At 35.6% G+C, this 23,404-nt stretch overlaps 3 protein-coding genes across 6 annotated transcripts; all 3 read left to right on the plus strand.

Annotated features, from left to right (window-relative positions):
- Positions 1 to 190: 190 nt before the first annotated feature.
- On the plus strand, positions 191 to 6,624 carry LOC114533683 (four-domain proteases inhibitor-like). Its single transcript, XM_028555278.1, has 7 exons — positions 191 to 687; positions 988 to 1,161; positions 1,618 to 1,797; positions 1,972 to 2,196; positions 5,262 to 5,429; positions 5,819 to 5,991; positions 6,476 to 6,624. The coding sequence occupies exons 1-6, from the start codon at positions 594 to 596 to the stop codon at positions 5,983 to 5,985; spliced, it is 1,008 nt and encodes a 335-aa protein (XP_028411079.1). The 5' UTR covers positions 191 to 593; the 3' UTR covers positions 5,986 to 5,991; positions 6,476 to 6,624.
- Positions 6,625 to 7,739: 1,115 nt separating this feature from the next.
- On the plus strand, positions 7,740 to 12,431 carry LOC114533625 (MFS-type efflux pump MSMEG_3705-like). 2 transcript variants are annotated; one of them, XM_028555195.1, is made up of 6 exons: positions 7,740 to 8,051; positions 10,331 to 10,606; positions 10,833 to 10,887; positions 10,973 to 11,203; positions 11,275 to 11,563; positions 11,718 to 12,431. In XM_028555195.1, exons 1-6 carry the CDS (start codon positions 7,798 to 7,800, stop codon positions 12,149 to 12,151), a joined length of 1,539 nt encoding a protein of 512 aa, XP_028410996.1. In that variant the 5' UTR covers positions 7,740 to 7,797; the 3' UTR covers positions 12,152 to 12,431. The 2 variants fall into 2 exon arrangements, with proteins under 2 accessions (XP_028410996.1, XP_028410997.1); XM_028555196.1 differs by having other exon boundaries at positions 11,275 to 11,541; positions 11,720 to 12,431.
- Positions 12,432 to 12,616: 185 nt separating this feature from the next.
- Positions 12,617 to 23,209, plus strand: LOC114533611 (ninein-like protein). Of its 3 annotated transcripts, none has more exons than XM_028555171.1 (25): positions 12,617 to 12,864; positions 13,102 to 13,441; positions 14,207 to 14,300; positions 14,880 to 15,302; positions 15,440 to 15,576; positions 15,857 to 16,006; positions 16,213 to 16,306; positions 16,435 to 16,468; positions 16,633 to 16,705; positions 16,823 to 16,907; positions 16,985 to 17,036; positions 17,192 to 17,332; positions 17,491 to 17,782; positions 17,863 to 17,955; positions 18,339 to 18,609; positions 18,725 to 18,760; positions 18,875 to 19,104; positions 19,184 to 19,404; positions 19,543 to 19,921; positions 20,109 to 20,545; positions 20,668 to 21,115; positions 21,731 to 21,922; positions 22,136 to 22,306; positions 22,391 to 22,549; positions 22,705 to 23,209. In XM_028555171.1, exons 2-25 carry the CDS (start codon positions 13,259 to 13,261, stop codon positions 22,906 to 22,908), a joined length of 4,599 nt encoding a protein of 1,532 aa, XP_028410972.1. In that variant the 5' UTR covers positions 12,617 to 12,864; positions 13,102 to 13,258; the 3' UTR covers positions 22,909 to 23,209. The 3 variants fall into 3 exon arrangements, with proteins under 3 accessions (XP_028410972.1, XP_028410973.1, XP_028410974.1); XM_028555172.1 differs by having other exon boundaries at positions 13,105 to 13,441; XM_028555173.1 differs by lacking the exons at positions 20,109 to 20,545; positions 20,668 to 21,115.
- The last annotated feature ends 195 nt before the right edge of the window (positions 23,210 to 23,404 follow it).

The raw sequence follows: 23,404 nt of genomic DNA on the forward strand, positions 1-23,404 counted from the left end.
TGAATATCTACGATTATCTTAACGGTAAAAGTAAAAATAAAAAGCACGTAAAATTTTAAGGACGTCATCATATAGAGAAAAAAAGAATGACATTGGGACTGGGCGAAGCCTCTTGTCAGGTTTATGCATGCAATTATCTAATCTAATTAAATCTAATTCATTTGTGGATTGTATTTCAGTCGAAAACACGCAATATTGCATTGGTTGGTTGGCTGTGTTTTACAGGGTTGTGTATGGGGAATGTAAACAATTATTCCAGAGAAATACGCGTGTATAAAGATCGAAATCTTATTTTATCGACTTCAAAGAATATTTTAGAAACAGGCTTCAGTCACGATGATTGTTTCAACTGTCTTTCAATCAAGAACATTTTCAAACGTCAAGAATCGAAGAGTGCATGGCTTCAGCGACCGTCAGCAAAAGTGCAAAACGGACGTGAAATATATCACCCCATACTGTGAAATAACCTCAATTGTGCGTCATAATGGTTTAAGCTTACATCTGGAACGAGGTTTTACAAAAACAAAACACATTTTACTAGTATACGTTAGATCAACGGTCGACTGCATTGAGGTACATTTAAAAGTCAAAGGATGGATTACACAATTCGTATTGTGGTTATTATCGCATTGGTCAATTCGTTATGGTGTGCGTGTGTTAGTAACGCATTTAATCCACGCGGAAATTGTAAGTATACAAAGACAGTGACAGAGCTTTGTAAATATTCATTCAATGAACAACATTTGAATTTCAATTTGGACGAATTAACCAAAGAAAAACTATACAAACTGCAGCTAGGCTGATTTGCCGGCATTTGCCCGATGTCTAAGAATCGTGATTAATTTCATTTTATATAATAATGATCACAGGCAATGGTAATTATCAATATTATAACCGATGATAAGCTAAGAATGAGACAATAAAAGAATAAAACACCTGAAATTGTCCTGCAATTTATCAGTCCAATACTAAGTTAATTCTTTAAAGCTTGTCCCGACCCTGGAACACCAGACAACGGAAGACGAGGAGAGAAAATAACCGTGTTTCATACTGGCCAAACAGTCAGCTATTTCTGCCATTCTACTTATCAATTGGTCGGACCACAGATTAGATTGTGCCAGGCTAACGGATCTTGGACTGGTTATAAACCTTCCTGTGAAAGTGAGTACGAGCATTGTTGCTATTGCATAACGTCATTTTCTCTGATGTGCGTAAATTTTTTCACAGATTAATTACTGCGTTAGATGACTTAGTTTAGAGCACCCCCTTGACGCGATTTTAATGAGAAGGAAGGGGGGGGGGGGGAGTACACAGAGTTCTATCTTAGACGGTATAATAAAATCAAATGTACCTTAGGGGTGTGAATAGTTGCTGCTCAGTCATGGAGAATCCACACGATAAAGAACTGTTTATTTCACCATTCAATTCATCCACATTTATTCACTGACGTAATATTCCTAATTATATGACAAACCAGTCCACGACCAAGTGCATGATCGCTGACAAAATTAAGTGTGTTGATTATGCTTTGCTCTGCTATAAATGAAAAGCTAGTTCCTACTTGAACGAGCTACATTTGATCAAAATGTTTACTGTGATATCTTCTTTCTGTCACAGAATACATGTGCGATAATCTGGACGCTCTTCCTCCAATGCATGGTAAGAGAATCGGTAAAAATTTCACAATTGGAAACAAATTGGAATTCAAATGTTACTCGCATTATAAGCTGATTGGTGAAAATGTAATTACGTGTCTTCCTGATGGCAAATGGTCAGCAAGACCACCGAAATGCGAACGTGAGTAACGGAAATTTGCTAACTCTTAAACATTTCTTATTCTTATTCCGTTATTCGCCCAGTGCATGTGAATTACTTGTAATATAAAATTTCTTCTGGAAGCTAGGCTTAATGTATTTAGAGAATAGGATACTTCTTTACTGCCATTCCTTGAAAACCAACTCTAATTCCTAGATCTTTGTGATCCTAATCAAATGTCTTGTGATGAAGGCATGATATGTAAAATGCGAAATCTTAGGCCAACATGCGTATGTCGTTCTAACATGGAATGTTCATCAAGATGGGACCCTGTATGTGGAAATGATGGAATATCTTATAACAACAAATGCATTATGAATGCCACTGCTTGTAGACTTCGAAAGGATATAAGAATTGTCCATGATGATAGATGCCTTCCAGGTAGGTTGGTACTAGTCAACTTGCATTATTTGTTATCACCGCGTGGTGTAGGGAAAATTTAACTTGTTTTTTGGTGAGTTTCCAGATCGAGATACGGTTCAGAAACTCCTCTAATCATGTTTAATGAAAACTTGACTTTACTTAATGTCTTAATGCGTATAGTAAGACAGGCTCAATCAACAACTAGCTCACTATAGACTCGCGAAGTTTTTTTGTTACTTTGGTGAATGCACTAAATTTATTTCAACCGTAATTACAATCTGTGTACATGGCCAGAGTGCTTTAATATATTACCTTTCATATACACCACAAGCAAGACTCTTAGGAAGGTTCTTAAAATTATAATATACAACATTTCTACTAAATTTTGATAATTTAGCAAATTAAAACTGTCGCGCACATCACTTCATGTCTATTTGTCAGATTCTGAAATGATTTAAAAAGGATCATTGCGTGGTATTGTGACCTAGGTTATCTAATAAATCCAATATCCAGTATTATTCAGGGGCGGATCTAGACCGGTGCAACGGACGCAGATGCATCGGTCAAAATTGTGATATTGAAATTTGGTCAGATATAATATATTTGTATAGATTATACACATATAAAAATACCTGATAGCTAACTAATGTGATCACACCTCTCCTTGAATAAACTCAGAGTTTTTAATCACTTCAAACCAGCGATTTAAACTCATTATTATTGCCAAGTTATCGATATTTGCGATCAAAACATGATTTCGCACTTTCTTTTGTTCTTCGACAAGTCGTCGTGAATAATTTCGCGACAAAAATGGCCTAAACATGGATATAAATAACTTTTCATTACGTAATGCACAGTAGCACATGTGAATCACTGATGTGAATTAAGTGCACCGGTCCCGAGTCCTTTTCCGCGTGAAATCTACTGTTACGTCACATTGCCATTGTTTTGAGAGTAGATTTGGAAATTTGTGCACCTGTGAGTGCACCGGTCCCGAGTCCTTTTCAGCGTGAAATCTACCGTGACGTAAACGTTTCCATTGTTTTGAGGGTAGATTTGAATCCGCCGACCGATGCACTCGTGCAGATTGCGGGCTTTTTGCTACCTTTTCGCTTCAAGCCTCGTTTTAGATTCTACTGTGACGTACAGCTTTCGCTAAATCGCTTTGGCATAATGGAATTTGCTCTCCCACGCATTATCGAAGTCATGATTACAACAGCAAATAAGGGCATTATTCAAATTGAAAAAAATAAAGTTTGAGGTCAAACGGTAACGTACTCGCATAATTTTTCAAAATAAAGAAATGACTACATGCCCCTGGGGTCAATAATATAATCTCTATTCTCGAATATTCAATGGTTCTGGCCAGTTCTCGAGTTCGTTGATATTGCGTATAAATTTAAAGTTGCTTAGGTTTAATATAAAGCTTATGTTATATGAGCAATTTTTGAATAAATGCCAATAATGGTCATATTATTATGACCACTAGACCTTACTATGACCACTTATTATTATGACCACTATACCACTAGTGACTTTGAGTCACTAGACTAGGTATAAATTATAAACTGTGATTTACATTATTTTATTAATGATGAAAATCACAGTTTATAATTTATACCTTACACCATTACTATGCGTGCAAAATAAGGTAACTTGTGTAGCTGATGTCAAGATAATACGACAAGTTTGAGGTATTACAATTAAGTTGTTTTCTTGTTTAATAATGCTACACAACAGCCACAAAAATTATTAGGAATGAATGATCAATGATGTCCAGTTTAGGTCATTACCAATTACCATACAGGTAATTAGACAGTGTAAATTCCTTAACTTTTAGCTATGGTTGCTCATGGCTGTTTTGGTCACCAAAGACTGGTGAATTCCTAAGACTGGTGAATCACAGCTAGTCTAAATAACTAAATTGCCTAATATAGTTCAAATTAACTCAAGTCTCAAGTATTGCTGTAAGTCACATGGACTGCATTGCTTTAGTTTTAAGATTCTTGGGATAATATAAAAGTTATTTGGGATGATATAACTTTTGCAACAATATGGGAATCCTAAATGCCTGTACATAGTACATACACTAGTAATTGATTGTGAAGAATATTTTTTTACTCATTGATGTATTCATTGTTGTAACTCTTGAACAACAAAACTTTAGGATTGCATGCATACAACCTCATTTATAAATAGATGGACCTTGCTTTTATGATTTGGCCAGGCAGGATACTACATAGTCTTGGCATATCTTCTATATTAGAAAGATTATTTACACCAGCTTTGCTGATTAAATTAACATAATTAGCCCCACTGCCCCAATCAGTGTTTGTCAGACTAAAACTAAAAAGTCAATTAATAAGACATAAACACTTGAATATTTGCCTTTTGCAAGCTCTAAAAAGTGGTTCCTTCCTAGTTGTTTTGGAAATATTTTATTTCTAAAGGGAGACAATACTTTGTCAATATTTTTAATTAAAATTTAAATAACTAGCTTTGTACTACTCACAAAAATATTGATAAACATTATTAAGATTGATCAATAACTCGATCTCTCTTATTTCAAAACATCAATTTTTTCAAATTTTTCAAATACTTTTTTGAATAATGAAATTAGTGCAACTCTTGTTGAATTATTAAAGGCCCTATTTCTTCTGAGCTTTATGGAAAAAATTATTTGAATATTTTGATAATTGGTATTGACTTTCGACTTTCAACTACTTTTGCAAACAACTATTTAATTCAAGATTTTACAATGTCTAAACTGCAGTTTATGCAAGATTTTAAAATGAACTCCTGAAATTGTATTATGAAGTACCTCTTTATGTTTAAAAGGACGTAGTTTTGTCATGAATCTTTGAATGCATGAGTTGGTTTCTATGTTTGAATGTCTATGTTTGAAACTAGTCAGCCAAATTAAATGCAGGGAATCGCGTTTTCGAGTCTTGCATTCCTAGGCTTAAAATTTCCCGGGATAGATGTCTCCGGCCCGCTAGTGGGCCTTTGACATTATCCATGAAAGATGCATCGGTCAGGAAATTCGCTAGATCCGCCCCTGGTATTATTACTTCACTATATAGGGGACAGATGTAGTATTTTTCCAACCAGCAACTGTCGAGCTGCGTTTAATGTATTTTTCTACAACGTTACTGCTCGGTCATGTCAACGTGTCATTGTTGGTGGATGTCATCCTAGTGGATGGAATGGATTCTTTTATAAGAATGACTGCAAAAACTTCTGTGAGAGAGGTATATATGTTCATGATTATTGAATAACAATGTGACTTGTGCATTTCGTCATGAAACATAATTGCTGTCATGCGACTTGGGACCCTGGGCATCGCAGGTTTCCAGGTATTTTCGACTGAAGTAACATTCGACCAACACTGGTCGAGGAGAACAGTTTAAAATGATGATAAACTGTAGTGTAGCCAGCCTGACGATTTAATCAATAATTTTTTTTGCAGTGGCACTCGATCCCTAATATAGACCTAGATATGGGGGCCATGGGGCATTTAAAAAACCGATACTGATCTAGTTAACCAGAATTTAAGAATAGTTATCAATAGTACATCTTATACAAGTTGTGTTGAACGGTAGTTAGTCAGCCAACTATAGTCAGCCAATTTCTGTTCCAGATGTTTGTGCCCTCAATCCAGAAAAAGGAGCATGTAATAGTATGACAACAAGATGGTATTATGATCTTCGTCTAAAAAAATGTAAAACGTTCAAGTATGGAGGATGTTTTGGTAATCCGAATAACTTCCGCACGATGGATGATTGTATGATGAGGTGTGGTGTTTAAATTAAGGTATCAGACTTTTTTATATGTTGACTACACTCAACGCAACGCTTGTTTTTATTGTTTACAGTTGAGGTGATTGAACCAAGCGTTGCGCTTGGTTCAATCACTTCAACTGTAAACAATAAAAACAAAGTTCTACGATAAAATAAGAAAGAATTGAACTGTTCTAAAACTAGAATAAATTATCCTCATGCAAGGATATTTAGGCTGGGCGGTGGATAGGCGGAAGCGCGGTTGGCAAATTTGAACCCAAGTCAGGCAAAATGTGAAAAATGAAACTTGAAAAGTCTGTTCATGATAAGAGAAGTAGAAATTAAGATGTCCGGTAAAAAACTCCGTTCATTACGTCGAAATTAGAGCATAGAGCCCAACAGTCAGGCTTTTTGTTTTTTATGTTCTCAGTTCAAGGAAATTAACGAAACATTTCCTTGTATAGGAATTTATGTAGTCGTTACTATTTGAAGTAATATAGTGTTTCATTCATTTGTAGATGAGAAGAAATTACCTATTATCATGATGGAAACAAACAACAGGCGGTCGCTATTTGAATAATCAGAATCGGAGCACTTGGGCGATTATTATTATTGTATTTTTTACATATATTGTGTTGCATTAATAAAATTTATCAGTTTATGTTTATCAGTTTTTAATTTTTTTCAGTTTATGTTCATTATCAGTTTATGTTTCGTATCATAAATATTTTTTACAACAGCTTCTGTGTTCTGGTATATTATGCGTATAGCTTTAAAAATTCAATATAAAGCTTTCTGAAACTGATAAACATGCACGTACTATAGTTTATATTCATTTATAGAAGCGTTGGGAACCTGTAAATGTTAGATATTCAGATTTCAGACAGCACATCGTACCTTAAAAAATACAGAAGCGTTGGGAACCTAAATCAATGTTCGACATTCAGAACACATCACATACATTGACATTGTACTTAAAAAGTATAGAAGTTCAAAAATGTTAATAAACCATATGTTTACATATACCGACATGCCCTCACTTTATTGTCTTCATGCTTTTTATTAAATCGTGCTTTTCTTCATTAGCCATTTAGCCTTACGGCTGTAGAAAATTTCACACTTTTGTATAAAATAATGAGATATATTTTTTGAAATGTATAATAGTTACCTTTTAGCTATCCTTTAGTTTTCCTTTGGTTGTCCTTTAGTTGTCCTTTTAGCTGTCCTTTTAGATGTCCTCCTTTTATATAGGTGTCCACATTTTATATGCACAACAATGAAATCACACCTTCATAAACAGAATTTTCAATGCAGAGTACATGAAATGGGTATGACATTTTGTATGAAATGCATAAGTTTAAATTGTGCAAGGATATATATGTAACGCCATGTAATATTGTAATGAGTCGTTGTTTCCCTCAAATATTCAGTGTGTATCGTCTGCGCCTTCAACCGATGCGTACTTTTGGAAAGATGGGAAAATACTGTAATACATAACGCTTGAAACAATAGTATATATGTGTGGGAAGTAGCGCAAAAATCAACTGTTTTAGTCTAATTACGGTCTATTAAATGCATAAATAAGCTATACATTTTAAAGTGATTTAAAGTTTAAACGCAAAAATGGCTAAAAAACCTGTTATAGTTAAAAAGTTCTACTTTTGAATGATTGAACACAGTTTAATTAATGTGATGCCTAGTCCGAGAGCCGAATCTGAATTCCGAATATGAATTCCGAATATGAGAGGCCCAATCTGAGGCCGAATCCGCGGCTAACTTCACAGTGGTAATTTGCTGCAAAGTGCACTTTCATTTACAGACAAGGCAATTTATAGACAAAATGGCTCACGGATTTACACAACTAATTCGCCAAGCTGACAAATACGCACTTTATGTTTTAACTTGCTTGCTTGCGGCATATTTATTGAACCAACTAGACAGATATGCTTTAGTTGTTACCAGCAGACCAATGGCACAAGATATACACTTCGGTGACAAAGGTTGCGTTAGCAGTAAAGATATCAACTTCTCTGGGCAAACCAAGTTGTGTAATAAAGAACCTGGGAGCGATAAAGTGGAGAAAAACAAGACAAGGTATATCGTAGTCTAGGTATATTCAAAGGTATATTAGGTATATAAGTGGGGACGTAGCTATATAGTGGAGTCTAGTGAGAAGTGGTCGACTTGATATCATTATAAAGAATAAAGTTGCAGGTTAGCTTTAGTCAAGAGGATAATATTATGCCAGCAAATATAAAACTATGCACTTGTGAATCTATAAAATCTCCCAAAAGAGAGACAGTCAAACACAAACTCAGACAGACGGAATCACGGAAGAACAATCAACAATCTCGTTTCCCGAGCCCGCGATTAACGGAAGAACTACACGCGGCTGGCCGTAAGAATACCAGTGAAGATAACCCAGGATACGGAGGGACTGGAATATTTCATTATTCTGCATGTGCTTGCAGGATTGTCCCTCAAGTCGAACTTACATTTGCAATTTTTATTATTCTGCGATTTCTGCCGGTGAATTATTTCTCTGATTGATGTGAATGACAATATCATTATGCTTCCACAAGATCAAACAATTTATACCTATTTCAGTCTCGTTTGCATCATTCAAAAGAATAAAATTTGCACCTGAATTCCACTTAGACAATTACAAATGACGTTAATTAAACAACTCGTTGTTTCCACAATAAACGTGAAAGAATAGTGCAACACCTGTTAAAAATGCGGTAACAACCTGCATGGTATTGAACCGCAAATTTTACCAAATTTGCAATCGCGATACACCGGCTGCCATGGTTATCACAAACATGACGAGAAGAAATTTAGAAGAGAGATGCTTTCTGGCAACAGAACATCACCGATAAACTGAATATGAATATTTTTTGGCAGAATTGAATCTTAATCGGAGGTTTGAAAAAATATTTTTAGTGATAGGAAAATTTGTCAAGGTCCTTAAACGTCATGCAGAATGCTGGAGACATGCATAATAAGAAACATTCAACAATGATGAGAGAATTCAGGGAGTTAGAGAAACGATTACTGAATTTGGAAAGAGAAAACAACAAGTTAACAAAACGGCGATATTTTTATTGTAAATCTGCATCGACCACTAAACCCTATTTGTCCGAGCGAATTATGGCAAGAATGCGCCCTCAAACTGCACCACAAGAATACCTTGAGAAAAACACTTTAAAAGTTCGTGTTGCTTCTAAAGAGATTGAAAATGTGGTGGATTTTGAAGCTAAATGGAATGACACTCAGAAAGAAAGGAGAGTCCGCTGTTCTGAAGAAGCAGAGCAGGATAGACAGTTGTTCAAAGCTGCTGCTGCAAGGAAAAATGAGGTGAAAAATTCCAACGATCTTCGCTTGATTGACAGAAAACGTGAATCCTCTGCAATCAGACAAACGTTATCTAGCACGAGTTTTCGCTCCTCTAGTCAGAATTCGAACAGAAATCGTTCTCCGAACAATCGTCATAGATCAGAAACCATTTCGTCAGCTGATAATCGGCGTAAAACCGTTAATAGTCGTCCGCCTTCGTTGTATAGCAGAAATTCTTCAGCATATGGTGGTCGTAGTGTTGCATCAGGGATATCTCATTTGGAAAAACGTAAGGACAAATCATGGGTCTATCATCCAATGTCAATATTCCCGGAAAAACAAAGTATATACACATTTGTGGTACCCCCTGTCAGAGTTGCTGAGGAGGCGAAGATACATTTTAAGAAGCGCAAGGTTCAGCGCAGTGGAAGGAGACATGTGGGGTGGATAGATAACAAGAATGAACATGTCATGAGATTTCAAGGGATACCACGGGAATTTTATGTGCATCATGATGAGAAAACGTCAGATTTTGATATAGGGAAGCTAAAACACTGTCGCTATCTGCGTACATAAGGTTTAACTAATAATAGTTCTAACTTTGCAGCAACTGAGCTGTAAACTTTTTACACTTTTGTCACTGCAGTACCGGACAGTTTAAAAATTAAAAGTAAATTACATAGCTCTTGTTCATAGAATGATATTTACTAGCATGTAAGTGTTTTGAGGTACCGCCAAAGTATACCGTACTTTAACAAAAGCGCCTAAAATTATGCCTGTAAATTAGGTTGACCGTCATCAAGGTTAATATTGTTCGTTCCTGTTGATTATAATAAAAATATAGCAAAATAGAAATTACAAAGGATCGTAAAACAGAGGTGAAAACAATAAAAAAAAATATTTCTTAAATAAATAAACGTTATTGCCGTGTATAGTTCAATTGCATTTATCTGCCAAATGAGCATTTTGTTTATGGATTGTAATTACATTTGAATTGTGTCCACAACTACTATACTAAGCTATTTTCCATCGTTCAGATGTTTAGCAAAGTACGGCAATGGAAAATACAACACCACCTTGGCATGCCGTTGGGACTATGATGGAACTGGTGAACAGTACCAGATACTAGCTGGACCAGTATTTATACTAGTTTACACCATCACTGGTATCCCACTCGGATTCCTGGGCGGCAGTAACAAACGGTCTAAGCTCTTAGCCAGTTGTTTGCTGTTATGGACTACGATGACTTTATTAACTGGCTTCGCAACCAAATATTGGCAATTGGTTATAACTAGGTTTATACTTGGCATGGGGTGAGTTATATCTTTTGATCGAGAGCTGGAGACTCAGCTAGCTTAGAAAGACCTTACAAGGAAGACAGATATATTGCTTTTTTTCGTAGTTACACTGTGCATAATTAATAAGAGATGATCCTTACTTTACCATCTAGAAAGACCAATTTAGTTTAGGCTACAATGAAAGTCAATGATACGGTGTTAGTAATAATATAAAAATATATACATATTATTTTTAATGTAGTGAGGCAGGTTGTACGCCGTTTGCAAGCAGTTTAATCGCAGACTACTTTGACGAGGTGAGGTTGATATCAAATGTTACAGTTTCTTATAACGATTAAACGTTAACCGCGCTAAATCATGCCATACTGGATTTTCTTTCAGACTTTACGAGCGTCAGCAATGGGTGTTTACAACTGGGGTATTTATATCGGATATAGCTTATCGTATGCCCTTGGAAACTTTATCGTAGATGCAAACATTGACGGCAAAAGTTGGAGATGGGTGTTTTGGATTGCTGCTATCCCGGGGTTCATAGTGGCCCCTATGATATTCTTTTCCGTTAAAGAGCCTGTCGGGAAAGTGAAGAAGGAACGGCCATCAATTAATATGGCGGTTAGTTCTTAGCGTATTTGTTCAAATAGAAACCACGAGATGAAAGTACAAAACGAGATTCTTTTTTTTAGGTATCATCGAAGCAACGTCGTATGTCCTCCATAGTCAAAGTGTTTCTGGGCCCTTCCACTCTTATTCTTTGTCTAGCAGGAGCAATAAGGAATGCCGGCGGATATGTATGGGCATACAACACACAACCCTATTTCGACAAGTACTATCCTGAGGTGAACCTAGGGTACTGGATGTCATGGATTCCACTGGTTAGTGGTTCAATGGGTGTGCTACTCGGTGGTGTGATATCTGATTGCGTGATTAAAAATCGAGGATTATATGCTAGGGTATGGGTCCTTGTTTTTAGTCAAGAGAGTGTACGTGCGTAAATTCACTTGAGGAACATTAAATTTATTTTACATCAACTCGTAATTTTCAGAGATAAAAAATGCAATGGCGATTGGATTGAAAGTGACGCAAACGTGTTATGCTTTCAACGGATTTATACAAATCTTTATTTTTTAGTTATTTGGAGCACCGTTTGCTGCTGGGGCGCTGTTTCTTCACCCACCTTATTGCTTTCTGAGTCTTATTGCTGCTAATATTATTGGGGAAATGTGGATTGGTGTTGCATTAACAGTTATAGTAGAACTGGCCCCAAAAGCTCTTCGAACCCCTGTGGTTGCCTACTATGGATTTATTATTGATATCATTGGTGGGAACGTACCATTGGCTGTGCCACCACTTAAAGAGGCTACTGGAAGTTTACGCATAGCGTTATACTTATTATATCCTGGTCTTTATCTAACCAGCTCTATAATATTTTTATTAACTCTGTTTGTCTTAAAATGGGATAAAGAGAAAGTGAAGAATTTAGAAGATAAAATGAACGAACAATCATCACCATTATTGGATGATGAGAATGATTGTGTTGATACATCAGTAAAAGAAGCTTAGGATACATATTGCGCATTTATTTGATATCAGAATTTTGTTTTGCTCCACACTGTTTGCGCATTGCCTGATTTGCCTCCTTTTGGAATTGTCACTGGGTTGCAAGGCAGTATGCTCAAAAAATGGTCCCTAAATCCAAGAACGTAAAACCACGATTTCATTGTTGAGTGAGTTCTCAGTAAATATATCATCACGTAACTGTAATATCGTTATTATCATAACATTATAAAACAACAATTTTAGTTGTGGTGAGAAGGAATAAATTCATCATATTATATAACTAATAAGCCCTCAGTTGAAGTTGGACTGAAAACATTTTCATCAATTCTCTTGCAATCAAAGATCTAAACATTATCCCACACAGAATTACAATTATTACATTCACAGAACATTTGCATAAGTTGCATAAGCGTATTTGTTTCGTATTTGATTTTCTAAGCATCAACCCGCAAACAGGCTTGTCCTGTAATCGGATATGGACGATGTGGACTGATCATGAAATAAATGTTTAGAAGTTTATGCTTTGAAACAGTGGAGTGCAGCAGTTTATTTGAAAAAATCAGAAGATTTCGACGAGATTATTTTCAAGAATGATATTGTTTGAGCCTCTGTGAATACGCTGTTGCTATTTTGCCAAAGGAAATTGATTTACATCCATAACCAAAGAGTGTTTTTGATGGACAACTGTCTCTATGCAGGTTGTCAACTTGTGACAGGTAGCCGTTCAATATCTTATAAATCACAAAGCGTAGTATTTTACCAGCTACGATTAAACTCAGCAAACGTCTTCAAACTGTCGTTCACGTTTCAAGTACTTAAGTTTTCTTTGAGTGTTGATAGAATTTTGACCTGAATTATGTTGTCGCAAATTAACACGCAGAATCTTTTAACTTAGAGCAGTGCGTTCCACATGTTGTCTGCTTTTCAATTATAACAACATATTTCCTATTTAGTAGCGATGACGTTGGACAAGAAAATGATGTCAGACAAAGAAATACTTCGGTTTTAGAGCTATTATTTTGTTGGAATTTCTCGTCAGATGGTATTGAGTTTCGAAAATCTTATTACACACGAAAATTATCGTTATATATTTATTAAAAAATTCGCGATATGGAAGAAGACGATCAGGATGTGTACGTAGCACAACTACGTGAGGTTTTTGAGAGTTGTGATCTTGAAAAGAAAGGATTCCTCACCAAACATGGTTTAATAGAATTATGCAAGAAATTACAGTTAGAAGATCAAATACCTAAGCTTATTGCTCAGTTGCTCGGCAACGAAGAGCATGGGAAGGTTTGTGTGAAGCTTCTGATATCATTATAGACTTATAGTAAATACAAGAATGTTGAATGAAGAGGGTTCAGTGGGTAGATAGTCCACATAATAATTATACACCATCTTGTACTGTTTGATTGCCAGCCATAAGGTTCAACTCAATGTTGGGATATTAAAAAATATTCATGTATCTATAGGGTGATTCTCTGGTCACACATGTGACATTGCTGTTTCCTCAGGCTTCATATTTTGCATGTAACAAAGTAGAATAGCAATATAGTATTGTCACCAGAGAATCACCCTGTATGTATGTTTGCTGCCAATAATTCTCGGTAATGTTATTGAGTTACTTGAGCTAGAAATCAAATTACTATGTTGCAATGCTGAAATTATTGATTTTGTCTTAAAATGAACTTTTTCAAGAAAAAAATTCCTGTGACTTTGCATATCAGGATTATCAAAAATTTATCAGCACAGTGAAAGAGGTGAATTACCAGCACAGTAAAAAAATTTGCCAGAATATATGTATACATATTGTAAGATTTAATGAAAGGCTATATATGAAATCATCAACAAAGAACAGTTTCATTGTTGAAGAATTGTGTGGGGTGTGGTGGAACCCTTTACCCAAATTGACGCAAAATTATGCACCCCTCACCAATACCCTAGTCTGCTCATGTTGTGGCAAAATGTAAATAATGTCATATCATAGAAAATATGACCCTTGCAGAAGCAGGTCTAAAATCTTTAGGAGCTGAAAACAATAGTTAATTTTTTTATTAGGTAAACTTTGAAGATTTCAAGGAAGGTTTTGTCATAGTGTTATCAGATGCAATTGATGGACTGACCGTGTCCAGTGGAGATGAACATGTGCAAGGTATCAAAGCTCCAGGTGGTTCCAGCATGATTCTTCTGGGCCTAACTTATCCAAATGCACAATAATATAAGGACAACATGTTCTGGCATTCAGACTTGAAAAATGGATCATTTAAGTGAACTATCAAAAGTTAAAAGCTAGAAATAAAAGGAAAAGTATACCTATAAAGAAGTTATAATTAAATTTTCCTAACTACCCACCCACAAATCCAAACAGCGCGAAAAATTAACCTGGTCATGTGTCTAAGCCAACACAAACTTGGCACAGAAAATAAGTGCAGCTGAGTGCCAACAAACAGCAAAGAAAATGTTTGTCAAATCTTTTTACGGACTAAAATTCCATTCCACTTGACTGCTCTGTGGAACATGGTTGTGTTTGGGATTCACCTGACACTATGGTCAGTGTAGGGCAACCTTTTGACAAATGTCTCAATCTGAGGTTTTTAAATTAGTTCACAATGTCTTCCTTAGGATGAAATTGATTAAACCGTGGCTTAAATATTTTATATATTTTGCGCTGTTCAAACAGCCCGGGTTGAACCCATGCTTCATGCAACCTAGAGCCCATTCTTCTATTTAGAAATTGAAGAACCGCCCAAAATGGTAGTGAATGACAAACGTTATGGCAGAAGATCGCGTCCTTTTGATGCAAGATATTCAGATGAAAATGGTTCTGCAGATGATGGCGATGTTGAGAGTATTAGTGGCAGTCGGCCAGGTAGTCCTGACATGAAACCTGAAAAGCAAAGAAAAATAGACAACCCTGAGGATGATCGTGAACATAAAATAAACTCGAAAGACAGACGTCTCAGCCGAGCAAATAGCCAGAAATTACGCAAACGAGAGTCTTTCAGAAAACGCGATTCATTAAGAAGGCAGGAATCATTCAAGAAAACAAGTTCTGTTCACACAACCAAGGAAGAAATTCTTGAAGCAAGTGGCCAGATCAATAGTGGAAATACATCTAATAAATGGAGCCCCTATCAATCAATGGACAACTCCGGTAAATTATCGTCAGTCATCATAACCTGCACCATTAATTCAGCATTCCATCATTTATTCTAAACACTATCAGAGTGCTATCAATATCTGACATTCGTATTATGGAGAGTAGTAAACTATAATTGTTTTATAACTTAGGTTTGTCTTCCCCAACTGAAGAACAACAGTTAAGACAAATTTGGAGTGAAGTGAATGTTGGGGCGAATGGTTTTCTCGATAAGAACGAGTTGTCTGTTGTTTGCGAACATATTGGCATGGATGGAATTGATGAAGATGTGAGTATATTTGGTATAAGAATTACAGAAAATCGTTTATTTCATGGTGAATCATGAAGAGTCGACGTCTTCTATAAGTAAAATTTGTAAGATTCAGTAAAATTTGTTAGGCGGCAAGGAAAGCAATATAAAGGCATCAAGGAATTTATATCATGAGTTTTTCATCCTGTTTCTTGGCGGATATCTGTTGATAATAAATAATATGACAATCTTTTTGTACATACACGTATATGTACTTTCATAAAGTTTTGTATTAATTGTGGATAATGATCTTATTTAGGAGTTATCTTTGTTATTTGACGAGTTGGATGATGACCACAATGGTCAAGTCAGTTTTGAAGAATTTCTTCATGGTCTTTTCATGGCACGAGACAAAAGTCAGGAATCTGATCATACCTCTTGTTCTGATGGATTGCCTGACGGACTCGAGGTAACTGCATGGACTGTCCTCCTAAAGAAAGCGTGTAGTTTCGGTGATTATTTTTAGCAAACTATATGTAGCAAACTCCATGAAAGTCATGAGTTATGGGAGAGTTTCATGCTGTGAAACACATGCAATAATGAATTGCTTTGATTGGTATTCAGTAAACTATAAATATAAATGATCTAATTTCATGTCAAAATAACATAATTCAGAGTCCAAGAAATGCCCTTCCTGGAGGAGGCAAGAATGCCACAGATCAGCCAATGACGTCAACACTGTCCCGTACTGTGAGAACTATTGAAGGAAGTAAGTCCGTCAGAAGAAATAAAGATTATGATTATAATTACGGCTATAATATGTACAACGTATACTGATTTTGATATATTCATTAACCAGAAATTGATTTCGACATTTTTTTATCTTCTTATGTGTAGATCTTCTTCAAGTTTTAGATCCAGAAAATACAGGGTAGGTAACAAAGTGTGTCTGTGTGTATTTAAACCACTGTTTACTATCTGGAAAGGAATTGTTGTAAGATTTTATCGATGCAGTAATTTTTAACATGAGCATTCAGCATTTCTCGTAACGTGTGTTCAACTAACATGCAAAATATCCGGTATTTTGATTGACAGCTTGGCAAGGGTTGATGACGTTAGGGATTTGTGGCAGGCTCAAGAAAACACAGAAGCTCTTGAATTACTCAAGGTAACGATAGTTACTGCAATTCATGACAAATTTTTCAACTAGAAAGAATAGAAGCATCAAAGATCGAGAAAATTCGCTATGTATATTCACTTTCTGATTATGATTTTATTTTTTTAGCATGCTGATATAGACAGTGAAGGGAAAGTCAATTTATCCCACCTCACATCTATGTTGGAATCTGTTATATACGAAAAGAGTGATGGTACAGTAACTTAAATATTGTCATATATATATGTAGTAATTTTCAAATAACCGTGTGTATATAATTATACTGTTTAGCTCTTTGCCAAGCTGTCGTCAGTATATTTAAACATGAACTTTCATATATGAGGTACGTAGCGGTATTTCGTAAATTATTTGGTTGTTTTTCCTTCGTGAAGAGAAGGGTGTCGTTGTGAAGAGAAGGGTGTTGTTATGAAGAGGAAATTGAACTCAATTCACTCATGCATGATAAACGTTTCTTATAATTGCTTTTCCTTCTTCCAGGAACCATGTTGAATCGTGTAATATTGAAAAGGAGAAGTTGTTAGAAAACGCGAACAATTTAGTGCTCGAGAAATCTGCGTTGATACGAGAAAGCGAAGAAAGTACTCGCCAGTTGGAACATCAATTTGGAGTTAAATTAAAGTAAATTTCTCTTGTTAACGTAGTTTTTGGTGGATCGCCTGATTTCACGTCAGGTTCATAATAGACGTTGTTGTTTTGTAAGGAATAGGGATTGTAGGATTGTAAGGTCTTTAAGGGTTGGAGTATTCGACATAAACACAGATGTTCTTTGTCTATAGGCAACATGAAGAAGCATTCAATGAGAAACTCCAACTAGCTCAAAATCGTGCAGCCGCCGACCAGGATAAAGCAATCGCGACATTTTCTAAAAAAGTCCTGGAACTAGAGAGAGAAATAGATCGGTACAAGGCAGATGATGCCCGAGTGAAGCAAGAGATTGGGGAGAGGGAGGATGAGATTGGAAGACTGGACTCTACCCTTAACGAAACACAAGAAACCCTTGAAGAGTCGGAGCGTGTTCGTGCAAGATTAGAGAAGGAATTAGGAAACGCTGCTGGTCTCTCTAGAAAGGTAATTCAAGCTGGACTACTGTAATTATTCCTCTGAGAAGTTATTTCTTTAAGTTATAAGCTTCTTTGGTAATATTTTAGCTTGCAGAAGTCGTAAGTGAACGTGACATTTTGAAGCAACAGCAGGGTCAACATGCAACGAAAGGAATAAGAGAAATGGAAAAAATAAACAGGGTAAGTTATAATGAATCACGAATTGACGTTGCCTGTTGTGTTCATTCTCCTTCATTTCCCGCGCTCGTCATATAAAAATAGAGGGTCATTGGTGAATTTCATTGCTCGCTTTATTCAATGATTTAAGTCGTGGTCAACCTAAAATGTTTAAACGATTATCCAGAAGTAGACCAGGCATTGATACATAATTGCACATATTGCAACCAGACACAAGTCTAACAGACTACATAGTCTTGATTTCGAGTTGACCACTTCTTGAATCTTTTAATGAAATGTGGCACACCTGTGTCTTTCACTATAAATATGAAATAGCGCCAATAAATATGATGTGTTTGATGCAAATGTTGTGTCCCTTAAGTTGACTGTGTTTAAAAACATTTCAGCAACTACGTGACGAGAACGATGAGCTCAAAAGCGAAGTTGAGATGTTAAAATCTCAAGCAAAAACAAACGTGAAACGTAACCGTAGTCATCGTAGACGCACAACAGACAGAATAACCAGAGTTGGCTCTGTTCTCTCTGATTACACCAAACCTGTTATTATCAAGAGAAATAAAGACGGAGCGACTTCGTCTGATGATTCTGAACGCGATGATATTGATGGGAAGCCTTCTATCGTGCGTGTCAGCGGTGATGGTGGATCTAATGAAGATGGTATTTCATACGTTAAACATTAGCTGCATAATATTACCGCATTTATCCCCAGTCTCTTTGTACTTTGTATCATTGTCGAATGTGCACTCAGGTGATTCCTATGTTTACTTTACAGAGCAAAAAACAGCAGCATTAAACAACGAACAAAGAAGTAAGTCTTATTTCTTAAACAGTGTTAGTTTACTGCACTGATGATTTACTTACTGATAAATTATTGGTTTATTATAATGAAATTAGTTTAATGCTTTGTATTTATCTCCTCTAGAAACTATCGAGGACTTGACGACGAAGCTAAATGAAAACGCAGAAAAGATCAAGGAACTTCAGAACACAATTCGTCTCCAAGAACAAAACATCAAAACAAAAGATGGATCGATAAATAAACAAAAAACATCATTAGAGAAACTGAAAAATGAAATGAAAGAAAAGACGAATGATCTCGTTGAAAAATCAGACGTAATCGAACGACTTCAAAGTGATTTAAAAGCAAAAGAGGTAAGAAAAAAGATCAAATCTCTATTAACTTTATGATTCATCATTCAAGTGTATACAAATCTACTGCGTTTCTCTGCAGGAAGAGAAGCAGTTGTGCGAAAATCAATTACAAGAAATTCAAAAGAAAACAGACTCGACCATACGTGACAATGAGGCAAACATCAGAAACTTGAAAACTGAGATTGAGTCTTTAAAACGAATAAATAATTCAGAAAGTTCCGAACTAAAGGATCGCTTTAATAAAGAGCTGGGAAACCTTACTTCACAATTCACCGCCGAGATGGAAGATCTTCAACAAAGGTAAGATGCCTCCTCCGTGCATGGGTATGGTGAGCTCAACGAGTCTATAACTGCAGTTCACCATAACCCTGGTTCAGCTGATGAAATAAGAAATTTTAATTGCAAACGACGTTTATTTACTAATAATTTTTCTAATAGATTCAGTGCGGAGAAAGACGAAATGGAAGCAGATTTTCAAAAAAAATACAAGAAACTTCAAGAGGAATATCAAGGAACACTTGAGACAATTACTGAGCTTAAAAGTAGTTTTAAAATAGAGAAAAAGTTGCTTTTGGATGAAGTTCATGAAGAAACGTCTGAGCTTGAGACAGGATTTGAGAACCAAAAAGAATTGTTAAAACAGTCTTATGAAGAAGAACTACAGGCTTGTAAACAGAAACATTCCGAAGAATTAGAGAATTTACAGAATGCTGTGAATGCTCTCCGTGATGAAAAAAAACAACTGGAAGGATTTTTTGAGAAAGAGAAGCTACAAATTAATCAACAGTTCGCAGAAGAGAAAGCTGAAATTGAGCAGGTATGTACTGTATTGAATAGCAAGGTGTTTACATCAAAACCTTCCGGATTATTCTATATTCGTAATCGAATGCTGGTCGCACTGAAGCTACACTAGTTGCACGTCTGAGTGAGTACAACTTGGAGTTCAAATACTATCGATTTAGAAGGATACAAATGTATGTCTCTTAATGTCAAGTATTTTACAGGAAAAGGCTGAAATAGAGGAACGAATTTCGGCTGAATTAGAAAGAGAAAAGCAACGCTATTTTAGCGAAAAAACAAACTCAACGGCAGATTACCGAGAGCTTAAAAATGCGTTAGAAGAACAATTTATGCAGGAAATATCTAATTTAGAGAGTAAATTTTCTCGAGAGAAGCTTGAACTTGAACAGACGGTTCAAGAATTACGACAGGTTTTTAATCAGGGAGAAGATGGGCTTAAAGGGAAATTGAAAGAAGATTTTACGCGTTTGGTTACTGCTCATAAAACAATGCTGGAAAATCAAAATACTAAATACGAAGATGAGATTAAGACTTTAAAAAATGAAGGAGAGAAACATAATGAAGAAATTAAAAAATTGAAAGAAGAAATTTTAAATTTGAAAGAAGTCCATGAAGTGGAAGTAGACGAAATTGAAAAAAGGTACTTCTGTATAATTGACCATGTCACTTTTTAGCCGCGTTTTATGTTTAGGTTTTATTTTCATGATGTTAAATTTGTGGAAAGCCTTGTGTTTGTTACTAACTATCTTCTCACTTTCGTAGATTGAGAAGAGAACACGATATTCTTGAGCTGGAACTCATTGAAAAGAACGAACGTCTTGAAACATTACAAGATAAAGTTTCGTTATTAGCTGCTGAGAACTCTACACAAAGCGGGCTGGAAACTGAAAGCGAAGTTGAACAACTTCATCTTGAGATCGAGCAACTACGCGAAGACTCGGCAAAGAAATGTCGCGTACTTGAGCGGACTGTGGAAAGACTTCGTTCTGAAAAGAATAATATTCTTGAAAACGAGTTCAAGAAATTAACGTCACGCAGTGACCTCGAGAGAAAGATTGAGAAGTTAGAGAACGAGAAGAGAAGCCTGGCACGAGAACGAATTAAAACTGAAGAAGAACTAAGACAAGAAATTAGCAGATTACAACTAAAATTAGATGAAGTACAGGATTTAGTGAACAGAAGTGATGAGAAAGTTATCTTGACAGATAAGGTATTTGAAGTGTGTAACATCCGACACTCAGAAAGACCACGTGTCAAAATAAATTTAATACTAAATATTAATTTGTTCCAGTCCTTTAAAAATCCTAAAATATTAAAACGTTTTCTTTATTGTCACTAAATTGCCGCAGTTCTTATAATTATGTAATTTTCATGTAACAAATTAACTTATAAAAGAAAATCTTAAATCAATTCTAATCTAATAAAAGTTGTAAAACGTCTACATATTGACCTAAATGAATAAATTTAAAAAGGCTACAGTTGTAATTTCTTGCTGTGTATAATTAAAGAGTGAAAAGTAAAGTCTGCTAATTCAATAACCATTATTTAAGATTATAAATACAAAGAATGTCTAATGTTGTACAAGGCATCCCTGATGCACTGAAGTTTAAATAATTTGTGAAATTTCTATGTCTATAGTTCGCAGTTTTGGTTTCAACATTTTAGTATATTAGGATTGTGTTTTGCACCATCTTATTTTAAATTTTTATCTGTTTTTTAGAATGCAATATTTTAGATAGATCGAGAAATGAATTGTAACATTCTAAGTCCATCATATTTAGAATGCCACATTTCAAATCTAAAATAATCTTTGTCGTTATTTCAGGCAAGAAAGGATTTATATTCGTTGGAACGGACGGTGGAGGAGATTGAAAAAGAAAGAAAGTCGTTAGAGAATTCCTTATATCAACAAAATATTAAAAACACGAGTCTGCAGGATGAAATATCGGACTTAAGACGACGAAATGTGAATGTGGAGAATAGATACAAAAGTGAATTAGACGCAGAGCGAGAAAAGGTGTGTTAGGATTTGTCTATCGTTGAGTTGAGTTGCTTTTTTGCGCCATTGACGAACGCTGTTAACCTCATAACCTCATTGTCTCTGAGTTCCCAACATGCATGCAGTAAGTTGAGGATTGATAACAACCGTCCGTTTCATTTCATGGCAAGGATAAAATGCGAGAAGGCAAAAATCAAACAAGAATGTCATCCTAGTTCCATCTATTTTCAGGTTAATCTAGTCCGGACGGAGATGAGCACAGCAAAATCAAAGTTCACAAGAGATTTGTCTGACCTTCATGATAAACTAAAGCGAGCTTTGAGTAATAGTGAAAAAGATCAAACAGCCAGGGACAAGATATTAAATGAAGCCAAAGTCGAGATACTAACGCTTAGTAAGAAGGTAAGGTTAATGAAAGATTACAATGAATATTGTAGTTTGTTAAAACGAACACTTTATACATTATACAGTTGTTTTCTAACACAGCTTGAAGAGAAAGCGAGGCGATGTCGGGATCTAGAGGACGAAAGATCGACGTGGGAGGAGAGAGTAAGGATGTTAGACCGCCAGAGACGTGAGATGGAATTACGGGTGAAGAAAACTCAAGATTCTGTAGATGATCACGTAAAACAACTTTGTAAACAGGTCAGTAGAGAGTTTTTTTTGTTAGTTTTTAGCATCATGCATGCTGTACTATAATTTTAATCAGTTGTATTTCAGTATTACAAAAGCATTTATGAGTTCCTCTATCTGTGTATACTGGAAAGAGAGGAATTTAACAATAATAATCTTCGTTTTAGCTGGAAGAAAGTCGAGCTCGCTGTGTACGTACCGACACATTGATTCAAGAACTTTATATAGAGAATGCTGAACTCACTAAATCTCTTCAGGAAACTGAAGCTTCCCAAAAGAAAGCTGAGAAAAGCAACAGACAACTTGTTGAACAGAAACGAGCTTTACAGAGAGTTATTTCCAAACTGTGTGGAGCCAATGCTCTCGCCTAGTAACTATAGTAGTAACGTCATCAACCGCAGTTAGCATACGGCAGGTGGTAAACGACTAGAGCAGTTTAGAGTAATGTAATCTATGTGATCTACCTTATTATATACTACTAAACGAATTTCAGGGTGCGAAAATCTGTGCTCGTTTAAAAGATATGGCTTCCTACTCAAACAATATGATATTTTTATATCTTGTATAGCTATTATATTATAGAATATTTATAAATTTTTATTGTAAATGTCAGTCGTTCGTTCATATTGCTAAAAAACGTTAACAGCTAGTGTAAGATATGTAAAAAAAGTTTAAAGAGAAGTAAAAAACGATAAACGCTTTGGAGAAGAATTACCCGTGTATTTCATGATCAGTTTTTTCCCTAAATTTCATTGAAGGCTACATTCCATTCTCCTGTCAACAAGAACAAGACTAAAGAAAGATTTTGATAAAACACAAAATCGCCGAAATCAAAAGGGGTATCAACCTATCATGCTTTTTCTCTAA

The sequence above is a fragment of the Dendronephthya gigantea genome, unplaced genomic scaffold, assembly GCF_004324835.1.
Source record: "Dendronephthya gigantea isolate DGI-Jeju-01 unplaced genomic scaffold, DenGig_1.0 000093F, whole genome shotgun sequence".
NCBI classification, from domain to species: Eukaryota; Metazoa; Cnidaria; class Anthozoa; order Malacalcyonacea; family Nephtheidae; genus Dendronephthya; species Dendronephthya gigantea.

Coding starts and splice junctions, on each gene's coding strand:
- LOC114533683 (XM_028555278.1), top strand. CDS start 594: ATGGATTACACAATTCGTATTGTGGTTATTATCGCATTGGTCAATTCG. Junction 688..987: donor ATTTAATCCACGCGGAAATT/GTAAGTATACAA, acceptor AATTCTTTAAAG/CTTGTCCCGACCCTGGAACA. Junction 1,798..1,971: donor AAGACCACCGAAATGCGAAC/GTGAGTAACGGA, acceptor TCTAATTCCTAG/ATCTTTGTGATCCTAATCAA.
- LOC114533611 (XM_028555171.1), top strand. CDS start 13,259: ATGGAAGAAGACGATCAGGATGTGTACGTAGCACAACTACGTGAGGTT. Junction 13,442..14,206: donor GCAACGAAGAGCATGGGAAG/GTTTGTGTGAAG, acceptor TTTTTTTATTAG/GTAAACTTTGAAGATTTCAA. Junction 19,922..20,108: donor AGAAAGCTGAAATTGAGCAG/GTATGTACTGTA, acceptor AGTATTTTACAG/GAAAAGGCTGAAATAGAGGA.
- LOC114533625 (XM_028555195.1), top strand. CDS start 7,798: ATGGCTCACGGATTTACACAACTAATTCGCCAAGCTGACAAATACGCA. Junction 8,052..10,330: donor GTGGAGAAAAACAAGACAAG/GTATATCGTAGT, acceptor TCCATCGTTCAG/ATGTTTAGCAAAGTACGGCA. Junction 11,204..11,274: donor GGCCATCAATTAATATGGCG/GTTAGTTCTTAG, acceptor TCTTTTTTTTAG/GTATCATCGAAGCAACGTCG.